Source organism: Mobula birostris, chromosome 6 (genome assembly GCF_030028105.1).
Source record: "Mobula birostris isolate sMobBir1 chromosome 6, sMobBir1.hap1, whole genome shotgun sequence".
NCBI lineage: Eukaryota > Metazoa > Chordata > Chondrichthyes > Myliobatiformes > Myliobatidae > Mobula > Mobula birostris.
Window position 1 is genome coordinate 81,987,837 of NC_092375.1, and position 27,060 is coordinate 82,014,896.

At 41.7% G+C, this 27,060-nt stretch overlaps 1 protein-coding gene across 6 annotated transcripts in view; it reads left to right on the forward strand.

Annotated features, from left to right (window-relative positions):
- The window catches only part of LOC140199142 (rho GTPase-activating protein 6), a 565,740-nt gene that overhangs the window by 469,395 nt on the left and 69,285 nt on the right, over window positions 1-27,060 (forward strand). For all 6 annotated transcript variants that reach the window (XM_072260734.1, XM_072260739.1, XM_072260737.1 and 3 more), the window contains exon 4: window positions 13,986-14,242. In XM_072260734.1, coding sequence (XP_072116835.1) covers window positions 13,986-14,242 — 257 coding nt within the window. The remainder of the gene's footprint in view (window positions 1-13,985; window positions 14,243-27,060) is intronic.

Consider the following 27,060-nt stretch of genomic DNA (forward strand, 5'->3'; position numbering starts at 1 on the left):
CATTCAAGTCTGGTGATTAATAAAGTGATAAGAAGTCCAGGAATAATCTCCAGTAAATCATCCCACGGGTGAAAAGGCAATTCAAGACTAAACTTGAATCAATGAAGGATGCTCAATATTTGTGGCAGGGCTCGAATACTATCACCTCGTATAAAGGTTCAAAGGTTAATTTATTATCAAAGCATGCATCCACATGCAACTCTGAAATTTGTCTTTTCCAGATAGCCACGAAACAATGAAAGAACATGAATGTCGTTCAGAGAGAAACATCAAACCCGCCCCCTCATGCACGAAAAAGAATGGCATCCTGATTATCAATCCCACCCCCCACCAAAATCCCCCTGTTCCGCACAAAACAGAGCAGGAACATTGACCCCCCCCCCCCAAAATCAACCCCTCATCCACACAAAAACTAACAGAACATCAACCCTCCCAAACACCCTCCACTCGCACATCAAAATGGAAAAGAAACGGGTGATTAAAAAAAAACACAGAATATAAAAATCATGAGGCTGAAAAAGTCCACAGTCCATAAACGCAACAGTCCAATCCATAAATAGAACATAGAACAGTACAGCACAGTACTTGCCCTTCGGCCCACAATGTTGTGCCAACCCTCAAACCCTGCCTCCCATATAAGCCCCCACCTTAAATTCCTCCATATACCTGTCTAGTAGTCTCTTAAACTTCACTAGTGTATCTGCCTCCACCACTGACTCAGGCAGTGCGTTCCACGAACCAACCACTCTCTGAGTAAAAAGCCTTCCTCTAATATCCCCCTTGAACTTCCCACCCCTTATCTTAAAGCCATGTTCTCTTGTATTGAGCAGTGATGCCCTGGGGAAGAGGCGCTGGCTATCCACTCTATCTATTCCTCTTATTATCTTGTACACCTCTATCATGTCTCCTCTCATCCTCCTTCTCTCCAAAGAGTAAAGCCCTAGCTCCCTTAATCTCTGATCATAATGCATACTTTCTAAACCAGGCAGCATCCTGGTAAATCTCCTCTGTACCCTTTCCAATGCTCCCACATCCTTCCTATAGTGAGGTGACCAGAACTGGACCCAGTACTCCAAGTGTGGCCTAACCAGAGTTTTATAGAGCTGCATCATTACATCGCGACTCTATCCCTCGACTTATGAAAGCTAACACCCCATAAGCTTTTTTAACTACCCTATCCACCTGTGAGGCAACTTTCAGGGATCTGTGGACATGTACCCTGAGATCCCCCTGCTCCTCCACACTACCAAGTATCCTGCCATTTACTTTGTACTCTGCCTTGGAGTTTGTCCTTCCAAAGTGTACCATCTCACACTTCTCTGGGTTGAACTCCATCTGCCACTTCTCAGCCCACCTCTGCATCCTATCGATGTCTCTCTGCAATCTTTGACAATCCTTTACACTATCTACAACACCACCAACCTTTGTGTCATCTGCAAACTTGCCAACCCACCCTTCTACCCCCACATCCAGGTCGTTAATAAAAATCACGAAAAGTAGAGGTCCCAGAACAGATCCTTGTGGGACACCACTAGTCACAATCCTCCAATCTGAATGTACTCCCTCCACCACCACCCTCTGCCTTCTGCAGGCAAGCCAATTCTGAATCCACCTGGCCAAACTTCCCTGAATCTCATGTCTTCTAACTTTCTGAATAAGCCTACCGTGTGGAACCTTGTCAAATGCCTTACTAAAATCCATATAGATCATATCCACTGCACTACCCTCATCTCTATGCCTGGTCACCTCCTCAAAGAACTCTATCAGGCTTGTTAGACACGATTTGCCCTTCACAAAGCCATGCTGACTGTCCCTGATCAGACCATGATTCTCTAAATGTCTATAGATCCTATGTCTAAGAATCTTTTCCAACAGCTTTTCCACCACAGACGTAAGGCTCACTGGTCTATAATTACCCGGACTATCCCTACTACCTTTTTTGAACAAGGGGACGGCATTCGCCTCCCTCCAATCCTCCGGTACCATTCCCGTGGACAACGAGGACCGCAGAACCACAGTACCCTCCTACAATATCACTGACATTCATCAAAAGAGAGAGCCACCACACGAGGCAGAGAGGCCTACTCACCTGTCGCAGGGAGCCACACAGCGATAGGCCTCTCACAGACTCCTTCTCCGGCAGTGATCAAAAGGCAGGCAGTTGATGCTGAACTTCTCACCTGCCTTCTGCATTTGCCTCAGCTTCAATGTCTCAGTCATCGTCGAAACTTTAACCGGCGATTAATGGACACTTTAAACAGTGAAACAGGGTCGAACGTTGGCTTGCGCCCCGTCTTGAAGTTTCTTCGCATTCAGCCCGACCAAGTACACGCTCGCTTCCTGGAATCTTCTTGAAGCCAACGAACTGCTGGATCACTCATATCTCCAAGCTGTAATAAACAGGGATGGTTAGAGGCTGTGAATTACAGCTTGGACATTGTTTGAGTGATCTAGTGTTTTGCTGGCTCCAAGAAGATTCTAGTAAGCGAGCACGTGCTCGGACGGCCTGGATGAAGTTAAATCAAACGACCTAGGCGGCAGTAGGGCTTCGCTTCCAGATTAACTCAAACCCTTCTATGCTCACTTTGACCATCAAAACATGGAGGAACGATCACAAACTTCCACAGCCCTTGATGATCCTGTGATTTCGGTCTCTGAGGCCGACATGCGAGCAGCCTTAAGGTGGGTAAACCCATGAAATGCATCCGACTCAGACAGGGTACCTGGCCAAGTACTAAAGACCTGTGCTGATCAACTGGCTGGAGTGTTCACTGAGATCTTTAACCCCTCACTTCAGCAGTCTGAGGTACCCACCTGCATCAGGCAGTCTTCATTTATACCGGTGCCCAAGAAGAGTGTGGTGACCTGCCTCAATGACTGTTGCCCAATAGCATAAACATCCACAGTGATGAAGTGTTTTGAGAGATTGGTAATGAAGCATATCAACTCCTGCCTGAGAAGTGACTTAGATCTGCTCCAATTTGCCAACCAGAGCAACAGGTCAACAGCAGATGCCATCTCATTGGCTTTTCACTCAACCTTGGAACATCTGGACAGTAAAGATGCATTCATTAGGGTGCTCTTTATTAACTACAGCGCTGCATTCCATACCATCTTCCTATCAAAACTAATCAAAAAAGCTCAAAACCTTGGCCTCAATGCCTCCTTGTGCAACTGGATTCTCAATTTCCTCTCTTGCAGACCCCAGTCAGTTCGGATTGGCAACAACATCTCCTCCACAATCTCCATCAGAACAGGTACAGCACAGGGCTGTGTGTCCCTCCCCCCCCCCGCTCTACTCGCTTTACACCTATGACTGTGAGGCTAAGCACAGCTCCAAATGCCATATTCAAGTTTGCTGATGACACCAGTGTCATAGGCTGAATCAAAGGTGGTGATGAGTCAGGGTAGAGGAGGGAGATTGAAAATCTGGCTGAGTAGTGCCACAGAAGCAAACTCTCACTCAATGTCAGCAAGACCAAAAAGCTGATTATTGACTTCAGGAGGTCCATGAGTCAGTCCTCATTGAGGAATCAGAGGTGGAGAGTGTAGGAACTTCAAATTCTTTGGTGCTACTATTTCCTGGGCCCAACACACAAGTGCATTTACAAAAAAAGCACTGAATCATCTCTACTTCCTTAGGAGTTTGTAGGTTCAGCATGACATCTAAGACTTCAACAAACTTCTATAGATGTGTAGTGGAGAGTAATGTGTATTTACTGGCTGCATCGTAGCCTGGTATAGAAATGTCAGTGTCCTTGACTGAAATTCTACAAGAAGTAGTGGATACGGCCCAGTCCATCATGGGTAAAGCCCTCCCCACCATTGAGCTGTCTAAAGAAAGTGGTATCCATCGTCCGTACCTCCACCATCCAGGACGTGTCTTGCTGCTGCCATCAGGAAGAAGTTGAAGGAGCCTGAGGACTCTCACCACTGAGCCATTACTACCTGTCAGGCTCTTAAACGAAAGGGGATAACTCTTCTGAGCTTCACTTGCCCCATCATTGAAATGTTTCAACAGTCTATGGGCTCACTTTCAAGGACTCTGCATCTCATGTTCTCAATATTTATTGCTTACTTATTTATATTTCTTTTTGTATTTGCACGGTTTGTTGTCTTCTGTACTCTGTTTGAATGCCCAAACTGGGTAGTTTTTCATTGATTCTGTTAAAGGTTATTATTCTATAGATATATCGAGTGAATCTCAGGGTTGAATATGGTGACATATATGTACTTTGATAATAAATTTACTTTAAAGTTTATCCATTGCTGAAAGCCAGTTACACATAATGTGTAGGACTCTGTGTTGAACAAGACATTGTCTTGCTTTGTCCAGCATTGCTGGTAAATGCATGGAGTATCAGACGACACTTTTACATTGAGTCACTCAATGTAATCTGGTGAATATACTTTATTTTAAGTAAATGTTTTATTTTTCATAGAACAAAGTACTTTAGAAGATGTATTTGAGGTGAGTTTTGCAGTTACCCCACATCCAGTGATATATTTTGTTATAGGCAGAACAGAATGATGGGATGATTAGAGCACAAAAAGAGGCCATTCAGCCCTCTGAATAAAGAGCAGCTCTATGCACAAGTAATCCAGTTTGTTTACTTAAGTAATAGAGTATGCATGGAAATAGGTTTCTTTGACCCATCCAGTCCGCGTCGGCTGTAACCCTGTGAGTTAATCCTACCTGCCTGTGTTTGGCCCATTGGTCCAGAAGCCTCTCCTATGTACTTATCTAGATGGCTTTTAGAAGTTGCCAATATGCCCAGTTCAACCACTCTTTATGGTAGTTCATTTCAAATGTACACCAGTCTTTGCAAGAAGAAATTGCCTCTTGATGTCCCTTTTAAATCTTTCGCCTTTGATTGTAAACCCATGCCCTCTTTAGCATTCTTTCCCTGGGGTAAAAGGCTATATGAGCATTCACCCTGTGGCCCTCAGGATCTTATAGACATCGGCCAGTCACCTCTCAATCTCCAATGTTCTAGGGAATAAATACCTCTACATTTCCTTGCAACTCAGGCAACTTCCTGGGAAAATCTTTTCTGCATTCTTTCTAGGTAGTAACATCTTTTCTATAACAGGGTGACCAGAACTGTATACTGTAGACCAAGCGAGGCCTCAACAATGTCTTGTATAACTGCAGCATAAATTCCCAACATCTATTTTCAGTACCCTGACTGTTGAAGGCTTGCATGCCAAAATGTCTTCTTTACCAGTGTATCTTGCTGTGATGCCACTTTCAGTGAACTATACAACTGAAATCCTTGGTCCTTCTGTTCTGTAACATGCCCGAGTGCCCAACTGTTCATTGCTAAGTTCTACCGTGGTTTGGTCTCCCAAAATGCAATATGTCATATTTATCTGGATTGAAAGCCATTTACCAGTTCTCAGCCCAAATTTCAAGCTGATCAAGATCTCCCTAAATTTTTTTCTGTTTTCACAGTCTACAACACCACCTATCTGCATTAATCATATCTTGTACATTCATATATCCTAGGTCCCATCACTAACCCCTGTGGCACACCACTGGACACAGACCTCCAATATGAGAAACCACCCTTGACCATAATCCTCTGCTACCTACCACTGAGGCAATTGTGAATCCAGCTTCCTCCCCTGGATCCCTAACAATCTACCCTCCAGACTAGCTTGCCCCGAGAGCTTGTCAAAGGCAACCTCCGCTACATTACCCTCATCTGACCTCTTGGTTACCTCCTCAAGGAACTCCAAGAGGTTTGTCAGACACAACTTCCCATGCACAAATCCGTGCTGATGGTTCTAAATCAGACTCTGTCTCTCCGAATATTAGTAGGCTCTGTCTCTCAGAATCCCTTACGTCAGTTTACCCACCACCACCACCACCACAAGGTTCACTGGCCTGTAGTTTCTTGGCTTGTTTTTATTCCTGTTTTTAAATAATGATGGCACAACCACAACTCTCCAGTCCTCCAGAACCTTATCTGTGAAGGTGAAGCAGAAATCTCTGCTAGGGCCTCCACATTTTCTTCTTTATTTCCCTCAAGGTCCAAGAAGGCACCAAGTCTCATCCTGGGGATTTATCCACCTTAATACACTGTAAAGCTTCTGTACTAATTCTTAAGTGGGCCAAGACATCACCACCCATCTCCCCGCCCCCCCCAACCCCACCCCCGACTTTCCTTGACTTCCAGAGTTTTCTCCACAGTAAAAACTGAGGAGAAATATTCATGAAAAATCTCTCCCATTTCCTTAGGTTCCACACTTAGAGAAAGAAGGAAAATACAGTTCTGGAGCAGGAATATGGTTAGAGATAAAGGGAAGTGATTCATTAAGTAGTCATTACATTCTGAAAACAAGTGATGTTGAAATGATGTCAATTGATTGAACTGCAATTTTGTAACACAAGTATATAAATCTGATTAGTGGAAAAGTGACTATTCCAAATTAGTCCTTTTTGTGGCCAAACACATTAAAAGTGTGGATGTGGGGTTGGACGACTGGGGTAGGTGCATGTACTATGAATGCTTGGCATTGCTTTTACTAGTTTTACAGACGGATGTGAAGCAATTTTAAAGTCCTAAATCAAGCCATTTATTTAGGCACAGCCCCTGCATGTTAAGTGGCAGTAAAACAAATTTCTATATCCCAGTAGTACACAGATGGCTAGTAATGAGTTGTTCCTTTCTGAAAACAGTCGTGATTTTATAACCACATTGAAATGCTGCTTTCTTCAGCAATGTAGAGTCTTTTTGTTTGCTTCAAAGTTCCATTTGAACAAAAATGGGAAATATTTTCATTAGGGCAAGATAACTTTAAAACTATGAGGTAATTTTAGCTGAGAGCTTGAATGTACTATTTTTACTTCTCACTTTCCTCACGTGTATCGTTTCCCTTTTATCGTGTAGCCAGGCAGTTAACTGTTGTGCTTCCCATTTAGCCCCTCCCCTCCAAGCTTGTCATCACTGGCACTGAATTCATATGAGTCAAAGAAGTTTGTTTTGCATTGCTTAAGAAGTTAAATGCTGTGCTCACTGATGTTTAAATGACTTACAAGAAACATTTTGTATAAATGAACCTGTGTTTGATGTTGCCTATGTAGCCAGCTCAAACTTAAATAAATTTTCAAAAGTATTTTTTCTATGAAAAATAGAATGTTTACTTAAAATTAAGTATATTCACCAACTTGCATTCAATATCATCTGATACACCATGCACTTGCCATCAATGCTGGACAAAGCAATACATATGAGGGGTGATTGATAAGTTTGTGGCCTAAGGTAGAAGGAGTCAATTTTAGAAAACCTAGCACATTTATTTTTCAACATAGTCTCCTCCTACATTTACACACTCAGTCCAGCGGTCGTGGAGGATACGGATCTTGGACCTCCAGAAAGTGTCTGCAGATGGGTGATTGATAAGTTCATGGCCTAAGGTAGAAGGAGATGAGTTATACAGCTGTCATTACATGCACATACAGGTCAACTCTTTGAGTGATTATGCAGAAAGTTTGAAGTTAATAACTCATCAGGGGTGATTGATAAGTTCGTGGCCTAAGGTAGAAGGAGATGAATTATTAACTTCAAACTTGCTGCATAATCACTCAAAGAGTTGGCCTGCATGTGCATGTAACGAGAGCTGTATAACTCATCTCCTTCTACCTTAGGCCATTAACTTATCAATCACCCATCTGCAGACACTTTCTGGAGGTCCAAGATCCGTATGCTCCACGACCGCTGGACTAAATGTGCAAATGTAGGAGGGGACTATGTTGAAAAGTAAATGTGCTAGGTTTTCTAAAATTGACTCCTTCTACCTTAGGCCATGAACTTATCAATCACCCCTTGTATGTCTTGTTTGCAGCAATGGATAAAGTTTAAATTAAATTTATTGTCAAAGTACATTTATGTCACCATATACAACCCTGAGATTCATTTTCTTGTGGGCATACTAAATAAATCGGTAGAATAACAACCATAACAGAATCAATGAAAGACTGCCCAACTTGGGCTTTCAGTCAGAATGCAGAACACAACAAAATTTGCAAATAAAAAAAGGAAGAAATAATAAATAAATAATATATGTTGAGAACATGTGATATTCCTATGTAGATTTTAATATAAAAGTAGTAGGAGACATGGTTAAAAATGTCAAATTGGCACTTCTGCCTTTACCTGCTGCGATAGTGTAGTGTTTCAGTTAATGGATACAAGTTACATTCCTGCCATGGAGCGAATTTGAAGTAAAAACTTGATTAATAAATAAAAATTTTGCTACCGGATTGAGGTAAGTCACTTGGTTCACTAATGTCCTTCAAGCGAGGGTAACCTGCTGTCTTTGCCTGGTATGTTGTATTTGTAATTTATGTACTCTAGGAATGTGGTTGTGGCTGTGCTCTGAAGTAACCTATCAAACAATTCATGGTTATTACAGATGAGCAATAAATGCTAAACAACCCCCCCCCCAGCAGACACACAACTCCCCTGTGAGGTTTGCTGCCATGAAGGAGTTTAAGACAAAGCTGTGCCCCTAGATCTCCTCTTGTGCCAAAATGAGGCCACCCTCAAGGTGGAGGAGCAACACCTTAAATTCTGACTGGGTAACCTCCAAACTGATGGTATGAATATCGATTTCTCCTTCCGGTTAGAAAGAAAATTCCCTCCCCCTCACCTCTTTCTCTATTCCCCACTCCGGCCTTTTACCTCTTCTCACCTGCCTATCAATTCCCCCAGGTCCCCCCCCTCCCTTTTCTCCCATGGTCCACTCTCCTCTCTGATCAGATTCCTCCTTCTCCAGCCCTTGACCTTTCCCACCGACCTGCTTCACCTATCACCTTCTGGCTAGCCTCCTTCCCCTCCCCCCACCTTTTTATTTTGTCGTCTTCCCCCTTACCTCTCAGTCCTGAAAAGTTTCTCAGCCCAAAACGTTGACTGTTTATTCATTTCCATAGATGCAGCCTGACCTGCTGAGTTTCTCCAGCATTTTGTGTGTGTTTTTCAATGCTGGTTGACTATTTTGTTGATTCCTACTGCAATGAGTTAGTGTGGATCAACATAGTGTCATAGTTATACCTGTTTTCTCAGATCCACCAGATTGCCGCACTGATGCTCATAATCATTTTCTTCCTCTGTTCAGTGACAGCTTGTGATAAGAGATGTGTTATTTTATTTTATTTTCTCAGTTTTCTTGTTTTCTCTCATGAGTAATTTTTATCTGAGAAGAAGTCATTTAAGTAAAACAATTGAATGGGACAACCCACAAGAAGCATCCACAAGGGTTGGATCAGTAGTTATCGATTAGGGTTACTGGTTATGAGTCATCACTATTTATGTTTGGTACATCTGCAGAACAAAGGGGAATACAACACAGAGAAGCTCTTCTAATTTATACTGAGAACATTGTAAATTAAGTTAAAGAATGGCTGTGTAAATAAAATATTAGTCTTATAATATTATATAGTTCGACAATAGCCCTTCCGGCTCAACGAGCCCTTGCTGCCCAATTAACCTACTGATCGGTACGTCTGAATGTGGGAGTAAACTGGAGCACGTGGTGGAAACGCATGTGGTCAAGGGGTAGACGTACAAACTCCTTACACACAACGGTGGAACTGAGCCCAGGTCGTTGGCGCTGTAATAGTGTTACGCTAACGGCTACGTTATTGTGGCATCTCAAAACAACTCTTATGTCTTCCTTGACTATTATTTCAGAATAATTTGAATCCTATGAAGTCCTGTGAGAATGTTGGAAACATTACAGCTACTGTACTCTTTATCGCAAGGCTCTTCAAGGGGCTTTGTGTTAATGACCAGGGTGATCTGTCCGTAATAAATGAGTGAACCAGATAACAGAGGATAGCACCTCTGCCTTTATTAGGAATGGTGCCTTTTACCACCTGAAACTTGACATCGACTTGAGCACATGACAGACAGTTTAATGGCTTACATGACAGCAAGCATTTATCAGGGTCAGCCTGATTAGCTTGTCTTGTTTCTGGAGCGGTGTGAATACACATCATTGTGGCTCACATGAATGTAATTCATGAAATTTGATAAACTGTTGTGATGAGCGTACTTGACTGAGAATTATTATCTGTGATTGGTTTGTAACTATATGTATTGTGGATACCCAGTATTGACATCATGTGTAATGGAAAATATAGATGGCTTGTTAGGCTTCAGTACTTGCAGAAATTGGGAACACTAAGATTGCTTTATGATGAAATAAGACGTTAGCAAATGTTATCTAGAACTCCTTTATTCAGTTAGTAAGCACAACCCTGAGCTTTCATTTACTTGTCGCTATAATGCTCGTCTTGCTTTCCCTCTCAGCTCTCAGTCCTTAGCCTTCTTTCCTGCCCTAATGAAGTTCAATTTAAGTTTGAGGAACAGCATTTTATCTTCCGATATGACACCTTACCATTTTCCAAGTTTGCTGCTGAGCACAGCAATTTTAGATAATGATTCTGCTTTTCTCACCTAAACCTCTCCAAGACCAAACTGCTGGTTCAAGTCACAGCACATTCCTTTTGCCTATGCACCATGCTTCCAGCTGTTTTATAAATCCTGCCTTCTCCCCGTCAAAGAGCTTCCTTTCTGCAGTTTGAGTGCTCCCATTTCACACTCCCAAGGCTGCCAGGTCCTCGGTGACGAGGCACTGAACGGTGCTGAGGTCTTGATTGAGTAAATGTTATCACATGGTGGTTGGTGGCAGAACCACAGCAAGCTCCACTGTGAAATGACTGAGAGCAGAGCTACAGTTCTCACTCCAACTCCAACACCCCCATCTTCACTGGTTGTCAGAGCTATTTAAATACTGAAAGGTCTTGAACGTTTCTGACATTTGGAAACTTTCAAACACTATTACAAATTATTCAAATTGCAACTATTTATTTTTCAGCTATTAAAATTCAACCCCTGCCCCCAGAACAATTTAACTTTAAAAAGAAAATTAAGAAGTACAGATGTTTAACATACACTCATTGCTGTATGTCCAACCTGGAGCAGTCTCCCTCCCGCCCCCGCAAGTGATGAAGAATACCCACAACTTTATCTTCTCATCCTGGCACAGTAGTTTGGCCAGAAGAAAAAAATCTATTAAGGATCTCGTACAGAAATATGAAATCAGAATTTAATTTTAACAAATTTACCAGTTTAAGGAAATTACTTACTAATTATATAGCCATAAAAACATTTTCAAAATCGATTTCACTGCCATCTTGCTTTCTTCAACAACAAGCCATAGGGAGCAGCTGATATTACTGATCTGAATGGGTAGATATGGAAGATAATGTATGATCCTTGTACTAGTATGGGTAATCTGACAGTTTTATGCATTTTATTTCTGATCTATGCACTTTGTCAGTTATTTTTATACCAGTAGTTATTGGGTGTTTGTACCCCGTGAACAAGAAAACCAGCACAATTAGTTGAGTTTTGACTGGAACCATACTTTAAGATGTTTTTTCTTTTAAAATAAATACAAAACATCAAGCAAAAGAAAATTTTCCCAGTTTACTAAAAGCTTTTTGATCAATGTGGGTAAATGGAAAATAATTTGCATGAGAGAGAGCAGGAAATTACTCTCTATCACAATAAGCAAATGTTTTCTCTTCAATACTGGAGACGTGTTCTGGGTCTTGGGCTGGGGGTTTATGACCCATTCTGCAGACTTGAGTATCTAATTTAGGTTGGTATCCTGTGCCAGAACAGAGAGAGAGCAGCACTGTCTAATTTGTTTTTTTTTAGATTAGATGTTATATACTGGCTTCATCTGCCTTCTCTGCTAACCCCATAGTCCGATGTGAGGCAGCAAAAGGAACAACTTCTTGCCCAACTTGCCCAAAACAGATGATCTGGCTGGCAAGTTATTGCTGCTCGTGAAATCTTACTGTGGGCAGAATTTCTGACTTTTTTCCCCTACTTGCAGTGGTGACCGTATTTCAAAGCTAACTTCTTGGTTATAAGATATTGGCTATAAAGCATTCAGAGATGCAAGACACAAAATAAATGTAAGCATTTTTTTCTTAGTTATCCATTTGGCACAGAAATTGATTTTTACGTCCTTATAATAAATGTTATGCTCATATAGATGATTTTCAAAATTCCAAAGAGTTATTGTAATGACATTTTAATCAGCCTAGCTAACTTCAAAGTCTTTTTCAGGCAATGGTTTAAATTCCAGTTTGACAACATTTTATTTTTAAATTGTAATTTATGTGGCAAGTGAACTGCCAATATTGTTTTCAACCATTGTATCACAGTAGGAATGTGCAAATACCGTTTATTTATAATTGAGTGAAAATTCCTGAGATCCCATCTTTTTAAAAGAAGAATGGACAACGATGAAGAAAACCTGAGCTAGAATATTCTTGGGCAAACTTATTGGCTCTGCTCATTCACATTAAGGATAATATACAAGTATGAGGAATACAAGTGCCAGTTTTTATTTTTTGCAGACTTTTTTTTGGGGGGGTGGGATCTGGGCATTACTAGGAATGCAAACCTTCATTGTCTATCCCTAACTCCCTTGAACTGAGTGGCATGCTTGGTGTTTTGGAGTACAGTGGTGAGTTACTTGCATTGCTAAAGTCACGTCATGGCAAGATGAGTTAATGATGAACTAGGTAGGGTCATCCAGATGGGTATTTATAACCCACCTTTATTATTCATGACTAATTTTCTTCATATTTTAGGAACTGAATTTAATATCCATGGTGGGGTATGAATTTGGGTGCTTGTTAATCCATTTGTGAACCACTGTTCCAGTACTCCATCCAGTATTAAATTTTCACATGCTGTTAAGGAGTTTGATATCAAAAAATATCTGCTATTTTCATATCCATTCTGTAAGATGGGGATTTTGACAGTATGTTCAAATATTTCTCTCCTGTCACTTGCGGAGGGTGAATAATGGATATCTTATGCACTAGAGTGGGTTTGGGTGCACCACACATTTTTAAAGTCCGTTAAATTTTACTCCACAAGCATTCCCAGCAAAATTGAATTCTGCCTCCACTATTTCCCAAAGTGAATCAGAAAATTAAAGTAACCAAACAATATAATTATTGAAATACAGATCTGTGACATTATATGAATATTCATTTGTGTAACATATTAGATGTTTGCAGAAGAGTACTAGGAGTTCCGTGTGGAATTATCTGCTGGTGTTATAAATGGAAGGATATTTACATATGACACTGTAATTATAATAAACTTTACAGTGAACCCCATGAGTTCAAAGGGCATAGAAAATAGAACCCAGTGAGATCTTTCTAAATAATAAAACACAATCCTAGTCCAGAATTTTCAACTTTAAAAAATTGGGAAGTACTAATTTTAGCTTGTTGCGCACTTTGAATGGTAACTCTGGAAGCAAAAAATGTGTCTAAGCCTCACTGTTCTTTGCTGCAACCCCCATTCCCTCCACACATACAGCCAAACAGAGGTCCCAACATACATTTTGAATCCTAGCCCCAACAGCACCCTCCACGCTCTTCTGGACCGCCAGATCAATAAGAGGGCCAGATGCCAAACCATCAGAATTTCCAATCAGTTGGATGCTGGAATATCAGATTTTCAACTATGAATACAGAAATTGCTGGAAACAGTCAGGCAACATCTGCAGAAAGAGAAACGTTAATGCTGTTAAAAAGGATCTAGTGCTTTCCTGGTTTATATGACAAATAAACTCTTCATATGATGAAGATGGCAGAGTTTGTCATCAAAACGTTGCTTATAATCGACACCTGTACCCAGCTGAAGCCCGAGAAGAGTTTATTCATTAATGCTGTTTCTCTCTCTACAGATGCCGCCTGATCTGTTGAGTCTTTCTAGCATATTGTTTTTATTATAAAGTAAAACGTATTGTTTGGTGTGAGTCACTTAGCATGATCAATCCAACTTCTGTCTGTATTATAGTTCTCAAGTAATTTAGATAAATAAATTACTGTGACTCTTGTAATAAACTATCTGTTTCATTTACTTTTACATCATCAGAATTTGCACCTCATGCCTTTGCGATGCCATTGTCCCAAGTAATTGTCAATGATCGGGCCCACAAACAAAAGCAGGATGCTCGGAGAGAGGAGCAAAAAGACCATTTGGATCTAGTGGCCTCGGTTTTGCCATTTGGACCCAAAAGACCCAACAGAGAACTCTCAAGCAGCAATTCATCTCTCAGTTCAACCTCGGAAACTCTAAATGAACCAGCATCACCCAATAGTCTTGAAGCTTCCCAGCGTGTGAGAAGACGGGTAAGTTTGTTGCAATATATCTTCATGTTTCAAAAGAATCTTCTCATTTTTCACAGAGCCTTTTGTATTGATACTTCTATAATATTAATTAGGTGTAAATTTTTAGGAAATGTATAATCTAGTATCTAGTTCTTTAGTCCATAGTAACAGTGACAGTAGAGATAGGAATCCCAGCCTAATTTCAGTTTCCAACATTCGGTGCTTAGTCCTGCAGGTCACAGCTCTCTCACTCTTTCAGGCTGTGAATTCTAGAATGCTACAGGGCAAAAATAATCTTTCTCCTCCCCACTCCAGTCCCATTACTTGAAAGCTTTTTCCCTTGGCTGTGGGAGCTCGGTGCATCCTAGCTATTTTATCTAGGTCCCTTGTAATTTTATACATACAAGTTAGCTCTCTCCCGCACCTTTCTCAATATATGTCAAAGTACGAAGTAAATTTATTATCAAAATACATACATGTCACCATATACAACATTGAAATTCATTTTCTTGTGGCATACTCAGTAAACCCATGAATATAATAATAACCACAGCAGATTCTCTGAAAGACCGCACCCAACAGGGTGGACAACTAGTGTGCAAAAGATGACAAACTGTGCAAATTCAAAAAGAAAGAAATAATAATAATAGTAAATAAATAAGCAATTAAATTTCGAGAACTTGAGATGAAGAGTCCTTGAAAGTGAGTCCATAGGTTGTGGGAACAGTTCTGTGATGGGCAAGTGAATTTGAGTGAAGTTATCCCCACTGGTTCAAAAGGCTGATGGTTGAGGAGTAATAACTGTTCCTGAACCTGGTGGTGTGATTACTGGGGCTCCTCTACCACCTTCTTGATGGCAGCAGCATGTCTTGGTTGGTGGGCATCCCTGATGATGGATTTTACTTTCTTGTAACAATGTCTTGCCTGGATGTGCTCAGTGGTGGGGAGGGCTTTACCCGTGATAGACTGGTCTGTACCCTCTACTTTTTGTAGCATTTTCTGTTCAAGGATGTTGGTGTTTCCATACCAGGCCGTGATGTAACCAGTAAATATACTCACACCACACCTCTACAGAAGTTTGTCAAAGTTTTAGCTATCATGCAAAATGCTCACAGACCCCTAAGAAAGTCGAGGCACAGTCGTGCTTTCTTCATATTTGCGCTCTCATGCTGGGCCCAGGACAGGCCCGCTGAAAGGATAACGCCGAGGAATTTAAAGTTGCTGACCTTTTTCACTCTGATCCTCCAATGAGGAATGGCTCATGGACCTCTGATTTCCTCCTCCTGAAGTCAGCAATGAGCTCCTTGGTCTTGCTGACATTGAGTAAGAGATCATCGTTGTGGCACCACTCAGCCAGATTTTCAGTCCCCCTCCTAGATGCTGATTCATCACCACCTTTGATTTGGGCTGTGCCAGTGGTGTCATCAGCAAACTTGAATATGGCATCTTAGCTGTACTTAGCCACGCAGTCATAGGTGTAAAGCAGAGCAGGGGGCTGAGCACACAGTCTTGTGGTGCATCTGTGCTGATGAGGATTGTGGAGGAGATGTTGTTGCCAATCCAAACTGAGTGGGGTCTGTTAGTGAAGAAATTGAGGATCCAATTGCACAGGAGGGTATTGAGGCCAAGGTCTCGCTGCTTATTGATTAGTTTTGAGGGGATGATGTTATTGAATGCTGAGCTGTAGTCAGTAAAGAGCGTCCTGATGTATGCATCTTTGTTGTCCAGATGTTCCAAGGTTGAGTGAAGAGCTAATGAGATGGCATCTACTTGTTGTGCTGTCGAGCTCATCCAAGTCACTTCTCAGGCAGAAGTTGATACGTTTCCTAACCAACCTCAAAAAACACTTCTTCACTGTGGATGCAAGTGCTGTTGGGCAATAGTCATTGAGGCAGGTTACCATGTTCTTCTTAGGAACTGGTGTAAGTGAAGCATGCTTGAAGCAGGAGGGTACCTCAGATTGCTGAAGTGAGAGATCTTAGTGAAAACTCCAGCCAGTTGATCAGCACAGGAGTTTAGTACTTGGCCAGGTACCCCATCTGGGCTGGATGCTTCTCATGGGTTCACCCTCCTGAAGACTGCTCACACGTTAGCCCAAGAGACTGAAATCTCAGGATCATCGGCGTCTGTGGGAATTTGTGAAGGTTCCTCCATGTTTTGACGGTCAAAGTGAGCATAGAAGGCATTGAGCTCATCCGGAAGTGAAGCCTTGTTATCACCTGTGATGCTTGATTTAACTTTATAAGAGGTGATGGCATTCAAGCCCTGCAGCAGCTGTCAAGCATCCTTTGTTGATTCAAGTTTAGTTCAGAATTGCCTCATCATCTGTGAGGTGGCTTTCTAGAGATCGCACCTGGACCTCTTGTAACTTGGTCACCAGCATCTGATCAGACTCTCAGCAGATTGTAGATTCATGGTTAATCCAGGGCCTCTGGTTGGGGAAGACTGAATGATTCGGTGGGGACACATTCATCTACAGCTGTTTTTCTAAATTTTATGGCAACCATGGTACATTCATAAACATCCACAAAAGAGTCCTTAAACATGGCCCAGTCCATCGATGCGAAGCAATCCTGTAAACTGCTTTTGTGCCTCCCAGTTCCACTTCTTTGTTGTCCTAATCTCTGGAGATTTGCTCTTTAGCCTCTGCCTGTATGCAAGTAGGAGAGAGACAACTGTGTGATTAGATACCCTGACGTTCAGTCTAGGCATGGAACAGCAGGCATTCCTTATCTTAGTATAATGGTGGCCTAGTGTGTTGGGACCTTTGGTGCTACAGGTTATATGCTGATGGTAAATAGGCACAAATTTGTTCAATCAAACTTGGTTGAAGTCCCCAACTGTGATTTGAAACATGTCAGGATGGATTGTTTTTTGTTTGGAAGCGGTATCTCAAGCGCTTGATTATAGTCAGCCGCTGGTGCTATGTAAACTCTGGTGAGGATTACGGATATAAACTCCTTGGTAAGTAGAAAGGATGGCATTTGATCGTTAGTGTTCAAGGTGAGGAGAATATGAGTTCGACAAAACTGCCACATCGGAGCACCTGCAAAGGTTTATCGCGAAACACAAACTTCCACTTTTGCAGTGAAGCAGCCAGTCAGGATGCTCTCAATTGTGCCCCTGTAGAAAGTTCTTAAGATTTGGGGCCCATACCAAACTTCCTCAACCGTCTGAGGTGAAAGAGGCGCTGTTGTGCCTTTTTCACCACACAGCTGGTGTGTACAGACCACGTGAGGCCCTCGGTGATGTGGATTCCAAGGAACTTGAAGCTGTTTACCCTCTCAACCCCAGATCCATTGATGTCAATAGGGGTTAGCCCATCTCCATTCATCCTGTAATCCACAACCAGCTCTTTTGTTTTTGTGACATTGAGGGAGAGTTTGTTTTCTTGACACCACTGTGTCAGAGAGATGACTTCTTCCCTGTAGGCCACCTTGTTATTGTTTGAGATAAGGACAATCAATGTAGTGTCGTCGGCAAATTTAATTAGCAGATTGGAGCTGTGGGTTGCGATACAGTCATGGGTATACAGAGAGTAAAGGAGGGGACTCAGTACGCAACTCTGAAGGGCTCCTGTATTGAGAGTCAGAGGGGTGGAGGTGAGGGTGCCCACTCTTACAACCTGCTGGCGATCTGACACTAAGTCCAGGATCCAGCTGCACAAGGCAGGGTCAAGGCCGAAGTCTCTGAGCTCCTTGTCGAGCCTGGATGGAACTATGGTGTTGAATGCTGGACTGTAGTCCAAGAACAGCATTCTCACATAAGCATCCTTATTCTCCAGATGTGCAAGGACAGTATGTAGAGCAGTGGCTATTGCGTCATTTGTCAATCGGCTGTGTCGGTAGGCGAATTGTAGGGGGTCCATTTTGGGTGGTAGCAAGCTGCAGATGTAATCCTTGACCAGCCTCTCAAAGCATTTGCTTATTATTGAGGTGAGTGCAACAGGACTCCAGTTGTTCAGGCACGTTACCTTGGTCTTTTTTGGTACAGGAGGGCACTCTACACTTGGAGAGGGAGAGATTAAAAATGTCTGTAAACACACCAGCTGGTTGCGCTGCTAACGTCCTAAGTACTAAGTACAACAATGATAAGATAGCAGACAAATCATTCTTTTTTCAAAGCAGTAATTCTCTGCTTCTGCCAATATCCTCATAATTCTCTGTAGACTCTGAAGTGTATCTTCCCTGTAAATGTGGTGACCATCATTCCGCACACTACTCAAGATGTGGTCTTGATAGTATTGTAAACAATTTTACCCTAACCTCCCAGATCTTTTTTTCTGTATCTTGGTTGGTAAACAAAAGCATCCCTTATGCCTTTCTAAACATCTGATCTGTCTGCCCTGCTATTAATAGATGTACACTCCAACGTTACTCCATCATTCGCATCTCTTATTATCCTCATATTATTTGCATATGTCCCTTGCCTTCTCATTAAATGTATTACCTCAAACTTCTCTTCAATAAATTCCATTTGTACTCAAGAAATTAAATGATCTACGTCTTGTTGCAGTGTAATCTTTCCTCCTTGCTGCTAATTGCAGCTGCAGTTGACATTTCTTTCACATATTGTATTACTGTCTGCTTACATGTTTTAGTTAAACAGACTGCAGACATTCTACAATCTGGTCAAAGTGACTGCCCCAGGACATGAAAATTTGCCTTTCATACACAGCTTTTTTTCTCAGGATGGTTTTTGTTAAGTATGCATGGAACAGTGCGATGGAGATCCCCTTTGAACTCACCCTGCTATTTTGATCATTTATTTCCCCTGGTATTCCTTGGTGGTCTCCTATCCAGGGGCTAAGCAGGCCTGGTTCTACTTATCTGAGACCTCACAGAGAGCAGAATGAGAACACAAGAGCACGGGAACTGGAACTGGCCATCTGGCCCGTTACTCGGTGAGATCATAGCTGATCAAGTTCTCTTCTATTTCAGATATTCATTGCCCTCAATCCCAAAATCTTTCAAAAGTGTACCTCCCTCCACCTTAACTACTTCTAATGACCTAACCCCAGCCTCCCTCTGGAGTTCAAAGCTCAAAGTAAATTTATTATCAAAGTGTATGTTGCCATATACTACCTTGAGATTTGTTTCCTTGCAGGTATTTAAGGGAAACAGTACAACAGAATTTTTAGAGAGAATATCCATAAACAGACAAAGACTGATGAGCACCAATATGCAAAAGAAGACAGTCTGCAAATAGAAATAATACTGAGAATATGGGTTGTAGAGAGTCCTTGAAAGTTAGTCTGTAGATTAGGGATCAGCTCAGAGTAGTGGTGAATAAAGTTCAAAGTAAATTTATTATCAAAGTACTTCTGTCACCATATACAACCTTGAGATTCGTTTTCTTGCAGGCATACTCAGTAAATCCAATAACCATAATAGAATCAGTTGAAGACTGCACCCAACGAGGCAGAAAACTAGTGTGCAAAAGACAGCAAACCTTGCAAATATAGAAGAAAAAAAACAGTAATAATAATAAATGAATAATCAGTAAATATCCAAAACATGAGATGAACAGCCCTTGAAAGTGAGCCAATGGGTTGTGGGAACAGTTCAGTGATGGGGCAAATGAAGTTGTCCCCTCTGGTTCAAGAGCCCGTTGTTTCTGAACCTGGTGGTATGAGCCCTGAGGATCCTGTACCTTCTTCCTGATGGCAGCATTGAGAAGACAGCATGACCTGGGTGGTGGGGGTCCACACAGTTTTGATGAGTTTGTGATGGTTGTAGAGCAACAGCTGTTCCTGATTCTGCTGGTGTGGGACCCAAGCATTCTGCACTTCCCACCCAGTGGTAGTAGCAAGAAGAGGGTATGACCTAGAAGGTGGGGGTATTTGGTGATGGATCCATACATCTTGGTTTTGAATGAAGCTATGTCCCCTTGTTTGAGACAGTTCCACTAGTGAAACTAGGGGGTTGAGATTAGTAATTATCACTTGGCAAGGCAAAATCTGACAATGAAGTCAAGAATGTTTTTTTTTGTTTTGAATCCACACGCTGCCAAACATAAAACTGATTATATTATATTAATGGCATAGCACAAATGGAATAGATTAAGAGTGCTGATATATTATTGAAGATGTATTATTCAAATGTAGATTGCTTTTAGATATAAGACCTTTCTATCCTTCACGTTATCCCCAGATCCGGTGACATGCCACCAGTGGTTAGTACTATAACTAACTCTGTATGGGTTTCTTCAAATCCACATTAATACTGTGATTGTTGGGGCGTCACGTGATGACGTGGGATTGAGACGTGTAAATCCAGCTCTCCCGTAAAAAATCAGCAGAGTACCATTTAAACAAAGTAAATAAATACTTTCCGAAAACTACTTATAGACTTCGTAAGACTACTCTACGATATGCCTCGTAAACCACAACAGAAGAAGTCTGTTGTTGTGAAGTCGCCACGAGATGGGAAGAAAAAAGGGCTTACTGCAGCGATGGAGCCTCGGATTCAGGTTGGATCTCCTTCGGAGGAGACGCATTTTATCTCTGGCGTAGAAGAACAGGGAGCAATGGCAGCGGTAGCGGTCTCTCGGAAGAAGATGCCGGAAATGCGCATGCGCAAAGAAGTATGCATGCGCAAATTGACACAACTTAAACTACAAGAACCGACGGCCACTGCAACTGAAAGTGACTCAGAGTCAGAATTGGATACCGCAGAGAATACAGATGAAGAAGAGGAGGAAGAACTGGAAGAGACTGGAAGTAAAGGAGATGACGGAGACATAAGAGAGGGTTTATTGCAATTAACGGCTGAACTAAGAAAACTAAGAACAGAGCTTAGAGACGTGAAGATGTGCTGTGATAAAGCTATGAAAAGGCAGGATAAAATGGATAAGAAACTTCAGAAGATGGAAAGAACAATGGAGCATATTAACGATAGACTGGAAAAACCAGAAAATGATGTGATTGTCTGGAACACGGAAAGAAATCGACTCTTGGAGAAAGTGGACGTGTTGGAAAATTTTAGTAGACGTAATAATATTAAAATTGTAAGAAGGTATAGAGGGAGATAATCCAATAGAATTTTTTCAAAGATGGATCCGGAAAACCTTGCAAATGAAAGAGGAAGACCGATCAATTGAAATTGAGCGGGTGCTTAGAGCTCTAAGACCAAAACCACAAGATGACCGATATCCACGATCAATTTTAATAAAATTCTTAAGATTTCAAGACAAAGAAAGGATTCTACAGGCGGCTGCCCAAGCTGCCAAGAAGAGAAAAGGGCCACTGATGATAGAAGGGAAGAAAATTTTTTTCTACCCTGACATAAGTTATGAACTTTTGAAGAGAAGGAAGAAATTTAATCCAGTGAAAAAAGCCCTATGGGATCACGGTTATCAATTTATATTGCGTTATCCTGCAACCTTGAAGATTTTTTTGGCTGGTGGAGAAAAAGGATTTTTTGACTATTACCGGAAGGCGGAGGAGGTTGTGCGAGATTCTTTGAATATTCACCAGATACAAGAACAAACCCAGGGGAGCGAGATGGATTGAAGATGAAGACTGGATCAAGGATTAGGCCTGTTGGATTTTTAGGCAGATGAATATATATATATATTATTAATTATATGAGGGAGGGGAAGAAAAGTTAAAATTTGAGGAATACTAGCTGGGAATAATAACGTTTATTTTTCTTTATATATATATATATACAATTTTTTGTTACGGGGGAGCTGGAAGAAATACTGACCAATCGCTACGTTATTCATGTGTGCAAGCATGGCAATAGCCACGACCTGCAAAATGGAGGGGGGTAGTGTTGTATATCTTTTCATTCACAACATTAGTGGGGGGGGGGGTATTTTGTTTTTTCTTTTTTTGTATCTTATCCATTTTTTTCTTTTTGCCTGGATGGTTGGGAGGGAAACACATAGCAACATGGTGAAGTTCAAAGAGATTCCCCAGGGAACTATGAGTTGAGAAGCTAAGTAATGCTTTAGATTTTAAGAGATAAATATGAAACATTTTTGAATATTTGGAGCCCTTATTTACAGCTCTGATGATAAAGATCTTGGTTCCTTGGGGAAAGTAACAAATATATATAAAATTTATTTTTAATCCCATGGAGCATGTGCAAACCTTCCAATATTCTGGCGGTTCTTTTTTTTTTCTTTTTTTCCTTTCTCTTTAGGTAGGAGTATATATCGGGCGGGGGGGGAGGGTTAAGGGGAGGGGGAAGGGTAGATATTATTTTCTCATGTATTCACTTTGAAAACTCAATAAAAATTATATTTAAAAAAATACTGTGATTGTTATGTCTTGTCTGACCACTTCAGTAGATACTCTCTCTAACAAGCTCCATGGTCACCTTCCACAAACTTTTTATATTTCCCAATCCCCAGATCAGAGAACATTACCATTTCCACTATTTTTGAATGCTGTTGTATTCTTCCCCCATCAGAGATGACTGTACAATCAAAGGTGTTGGTCAGATCTGTGCATCAAATGTGTATTTGAAGACGTATCTCAGTGATCAATCACAATATTAGGAAATGGGTCAAAAATAGAGCTCAGCATTGGATATCAGCTGTATGTATATGTGGGAGCTGCAAACAACTTTATTAAAAACATTCCCCCCCCCCCCCCAGGAGTTAGCTGTTATATTTCTGGGAATCTGCCATTAAGTTTCAGTTGAGAACATTGAACAGTATAGCAAAGGAACATGACCTTTGGCCCACAATTTAACTAATTAAGCCAACAATTAAATGCCTAACCAAATTAATCCCTTCTAGCTACACAATGATCATATCCCTCCTTTCTTGGCATATAAATGTGTCTATCCAAGAGCCAATTAAACACCTTTATTGTGCTTTCATCCACTCCCAGATTCAGGGCACCCTCAATTCTCTGTATAAAGAAACCTGCCCCACACTTTCCTTTGAATTTACCCCTTCTCAGCTTAAATGCATGCTTCCAGCATTAGACTTTTCAACTCTGGGAAAAAGATACTGACTGTGTTCTCTATCTATACCTTTTCGTAATCTTATCAACTTGTATCAGGTCTTTGATTGAGAGAAAATTATCCAAGTTTTTTCCAGTTTCTCTTTATGGCACATGTCTGCTAATCTAGGCAGCATACTGGTAAGCCTCTTCTGCACCCTCTCCAAAGGCTCCACATCCTTCCTTTAATGGGGTAATCAGAATTGAATGCAATATTCCATATCTGGCCGCACCAGAGTTTTGTAACTTTGCAACATAACTTCCTGACTGTTGAACTCAGTGCCTTGACTAATGAAGGCAAGCATGCCATTTGCCTTCTTCATCGCCCTTTCAGGGAGCTATGGGCTTGGACCCTATGATCTCTCTGTACTTCAACACTGTTAAGGGTCTTGTAATTAACAGTGTAGGTTGCTGCCATCAGCATATGTGTCCAGTAGCACGGAGGTTGCATAACGATGAGATCAGTGCCAAACCTCACATACTAAAGGCCAGAAGTGATCAGAAGTTTGACAAGGACAGTAAAGAGTAAGGGAACAGTACTCATTGCACCCTCATAGTGGGGAAAATAGCTATTTTTTTTTGTCTTTCAGAAAACCCAGCACAATTTTGTTTAGAGATAATGTTGCTAATGACTAGTCACCTAATAATGTGCTGTGTGCTACACCACTGGCGTTTAGAGCAGCAATGCAGGTCTTCCATCTCTGGTGGTGTTCAGGACTTTCTTCAGCTTCCTCTCAGTTCTCGCTACTGTCAGCCTCTGGATGGAGATTCAGGAGTACCATCGCACTCAGATGTTCTTCTTTTCCGTTTCTGTAACAATTTTGTTTTACCAGTCAGAGTTTTAGCCCTGAGCTGAACCCCCGAACCTGAGGACCAGTGGACCACTCTGAGTCTGTCCTCTACCCTTTGTACTGTTTGGCATGAGTGACCCTACCAAAAGCCAAAGCATAAAGCCTTGACCACAGCCAACATAGCTCTCCGGGTCACAGGGGCACACAAGCTAACAAACTACGACAAGATTGTGGTCCTCTTGGTGGGATAACATTCTGTAAGCTAAGCTTATTCTCCTCACTATTAACAACATCACCAATTTTCATGTCATCTGAAAACAAATCATCCCTTTGTCTACACTTAAACGGCTGGTCCCCCCATTGTTTTCCTGGCTATGCAGATGTTGCTTGCGTGGTGACGTGCTCACCAAACATTCTATCGACGGTGTCCTCAGAGTCATGGGATGCTTTGTCACGAGTCTATCTGCAGCTTCATCTATGTAATACAGCCAGTCAGGAGCTGCAGCTCGACACAATTGCTGTATTTATCATTAGGGACATTGGAAGTGTTTCTCATTTTCCACGTTTCAGGGTAACATTACATGGGGCTGAGTTGTTCCTGCTATGAATTATCTTTGGACTAAGTCCTTAGTTACTCAATTTGATTTAGTGTACTGGTTAAAGAAGAGATTAACGCAATAGAAAGGAAGGACATAAGCCGGGAAGATGTGGAATCGATATGGGTAGAGCTGCGTAATACTAAGGGGCAGAAGACGCTGGTGGGAGTTGTGTACAGGCCACCTAACAGTCGTAGTGAGGTCGGAGATGGTATTAAACAGGAAATTAGAAATGTGTGAAATAAAGGAACAGCAGTTATAATGGGTGACTTCAATCTACATGTAGATTGGGTGAACCAAATTGGTAAAGGTGCTGAGGAAGAGGATTTCTTGGAATGTATGCGGGATGGTTTTTTGAACCAACATGTCGAGGAACCAACTAGAGAGCAGACTATTCTGGACTGGGTTTTGAGCAATGAGGAAGGGTTAATTAGCGATCTGTCGTGAGAGGCCCCTTGGGTAAGAGTGACCATAATATGGTGGAATTCTTCATTAAGATGGAGAGTGACATAGTTAATTCAGAAACAAAGGTTCTGAACTTAAAGAGGGGTAACTTTGAAGGTATGAGATGTGAATTAGCTAAGATAGACTGGCAAATGACACTTAAAGGATTGATGGTGGATATGCAATGGCAAGCATTTAAAGGTTGCATGGATGAACTGCAACAAATGTTCATCCCAGTTTGGCAAAAGAATAAATCAAGGAAGGTAGTGCACCCGTGGCTGACAAGAGAAATTAGGGATAGTATCAATTCCAAAGAAGAAGCATACAAATTAGCCAGAGAAAGTGGCTCACCTGAGGACTGGGAGAAATTCAGAGTTCAGCAGAGGAGGACAAAGGCTTAATTAGGAAGGGGAAAAAAGATTATGAGAGAAAACTGGCAGGCAACATAAAAACGGACTGTAAAAGCTTTTATAGATATGTGAAAAGGAAAAGACTGGTAAAGACAAATGTAGGTCCCCTGCAGACAGAAACAGGTGAATTGATTATGGGGAGCAAGGACATGGCAGACCAATTGAATAATTACTTTGGTTCTGTCTTCACTAAGGAGGACATAAATAATCTTCCAGAAATAGTAGGGGACAGAGGGTCCAGTGAGATGGAGGAACTGAGCGAAATACATGTTAGTAGGGAAGTGGTGTTAGGTAAATTGAAGGGATTGAAGACAGATAAATCCCCAGGGCCAGATGGTCTGCATCCCAGGGTGCTTAAGGAAGTAGCCCAAGAAATAGTGGATGCATTAGTGATAATTTTTCAAAACTCGTTAGATTCTGGACTAGTTCCTGAGGATTGAAGGGTGGCTAATGTAACTCCACTTTTTAAAAAAGGAGGGAGAGAGAAACCGGGGAATTATAGACCGGTTAGCCTAACGTCGGTGGTGGGGAAACTGCTGGAGTCAGTTATCAAGGATGTGATAACAGCACATTTGGAAAGTGGTGAAATCATCGGACAAAGTCAGCATGGATTTGTGAAAGGAAAATCATGTCTGACGAATCTCATAGAATTTTTTGAGGATGTAACTAGTAGAGTGGATAGGGGAGAACCAGTGGATGTGGTATATTTGGATTTTCAGAAGACTTTGACAAGGTACCACACAGGAGATTAGTGTGCAAACTTAAAGCACACGGTATTGCGGGTAAGGTATTGGTGTGGGTGGAGAGTTGGTTAGCAGACAGGAAGCAAAGAGTGGGAATAAACGGGACCTTTTCAGAATGGCAGGCGGTGACTAGTGGGGTACCGCAAGGCTCAGTGCTGGGACCTCAGTTGTTTACAATATATATTAATGACTTGGATGAGGGAATTAAATGCAGCATCTCCAAGTTTGTGGATGACACGAAGCTGGGTGGCAGTGTTAGCTGTGAGGAGGATGCTAAGAGGATGCAGGGTGACTTGGATAGGTTGGGTGAGTGGGCAAATTCATGGCAGATGCAATTTAATGTGGATAAATGTGAAGTTATCCACTTTGGTGGCAAAAATAGGAAAACAGATTATTATCTGAATGGTGGCCGATTAGGAAAAGGGGAGGTGCAACGAGACCTGGGTGTCATTATACACCAGTCAATGAAAGTGGGCATGCAGGTACAGCAGGCGGTGAAAAAGGCGAATGGTATGCTGGCATTTATAGCGAGAGGATTCGAGTACAGGATCAGGGAGGTACTACTGCAGTTGTACAAGGCCTTGGTGAGACCACACCTGGAGTATTGTGTGCAGTTTTGGTCCCCTAATCTGAGGAAAGACATCCTTGCCATAGAGGGAGTACAAAGAAGGTTCACCAGATTGATTCCTGGGATGGCAGGACTTTCATATGAAGAAAGACTGGATGAACTGGGCTTGTACTCGTTGGAATTTAGAAGATTGAGGGGGGATCTGATTGAAATGTATAAGATCCTAAAGGGATTGGACAGGCTAGATGCAGGAAGATTGTTCCCGATGTTGGGGAAGTCCAGAATGAGGGGCCACAGTTTGAGGATAGAGGGGAAGCCTTTTAGGACC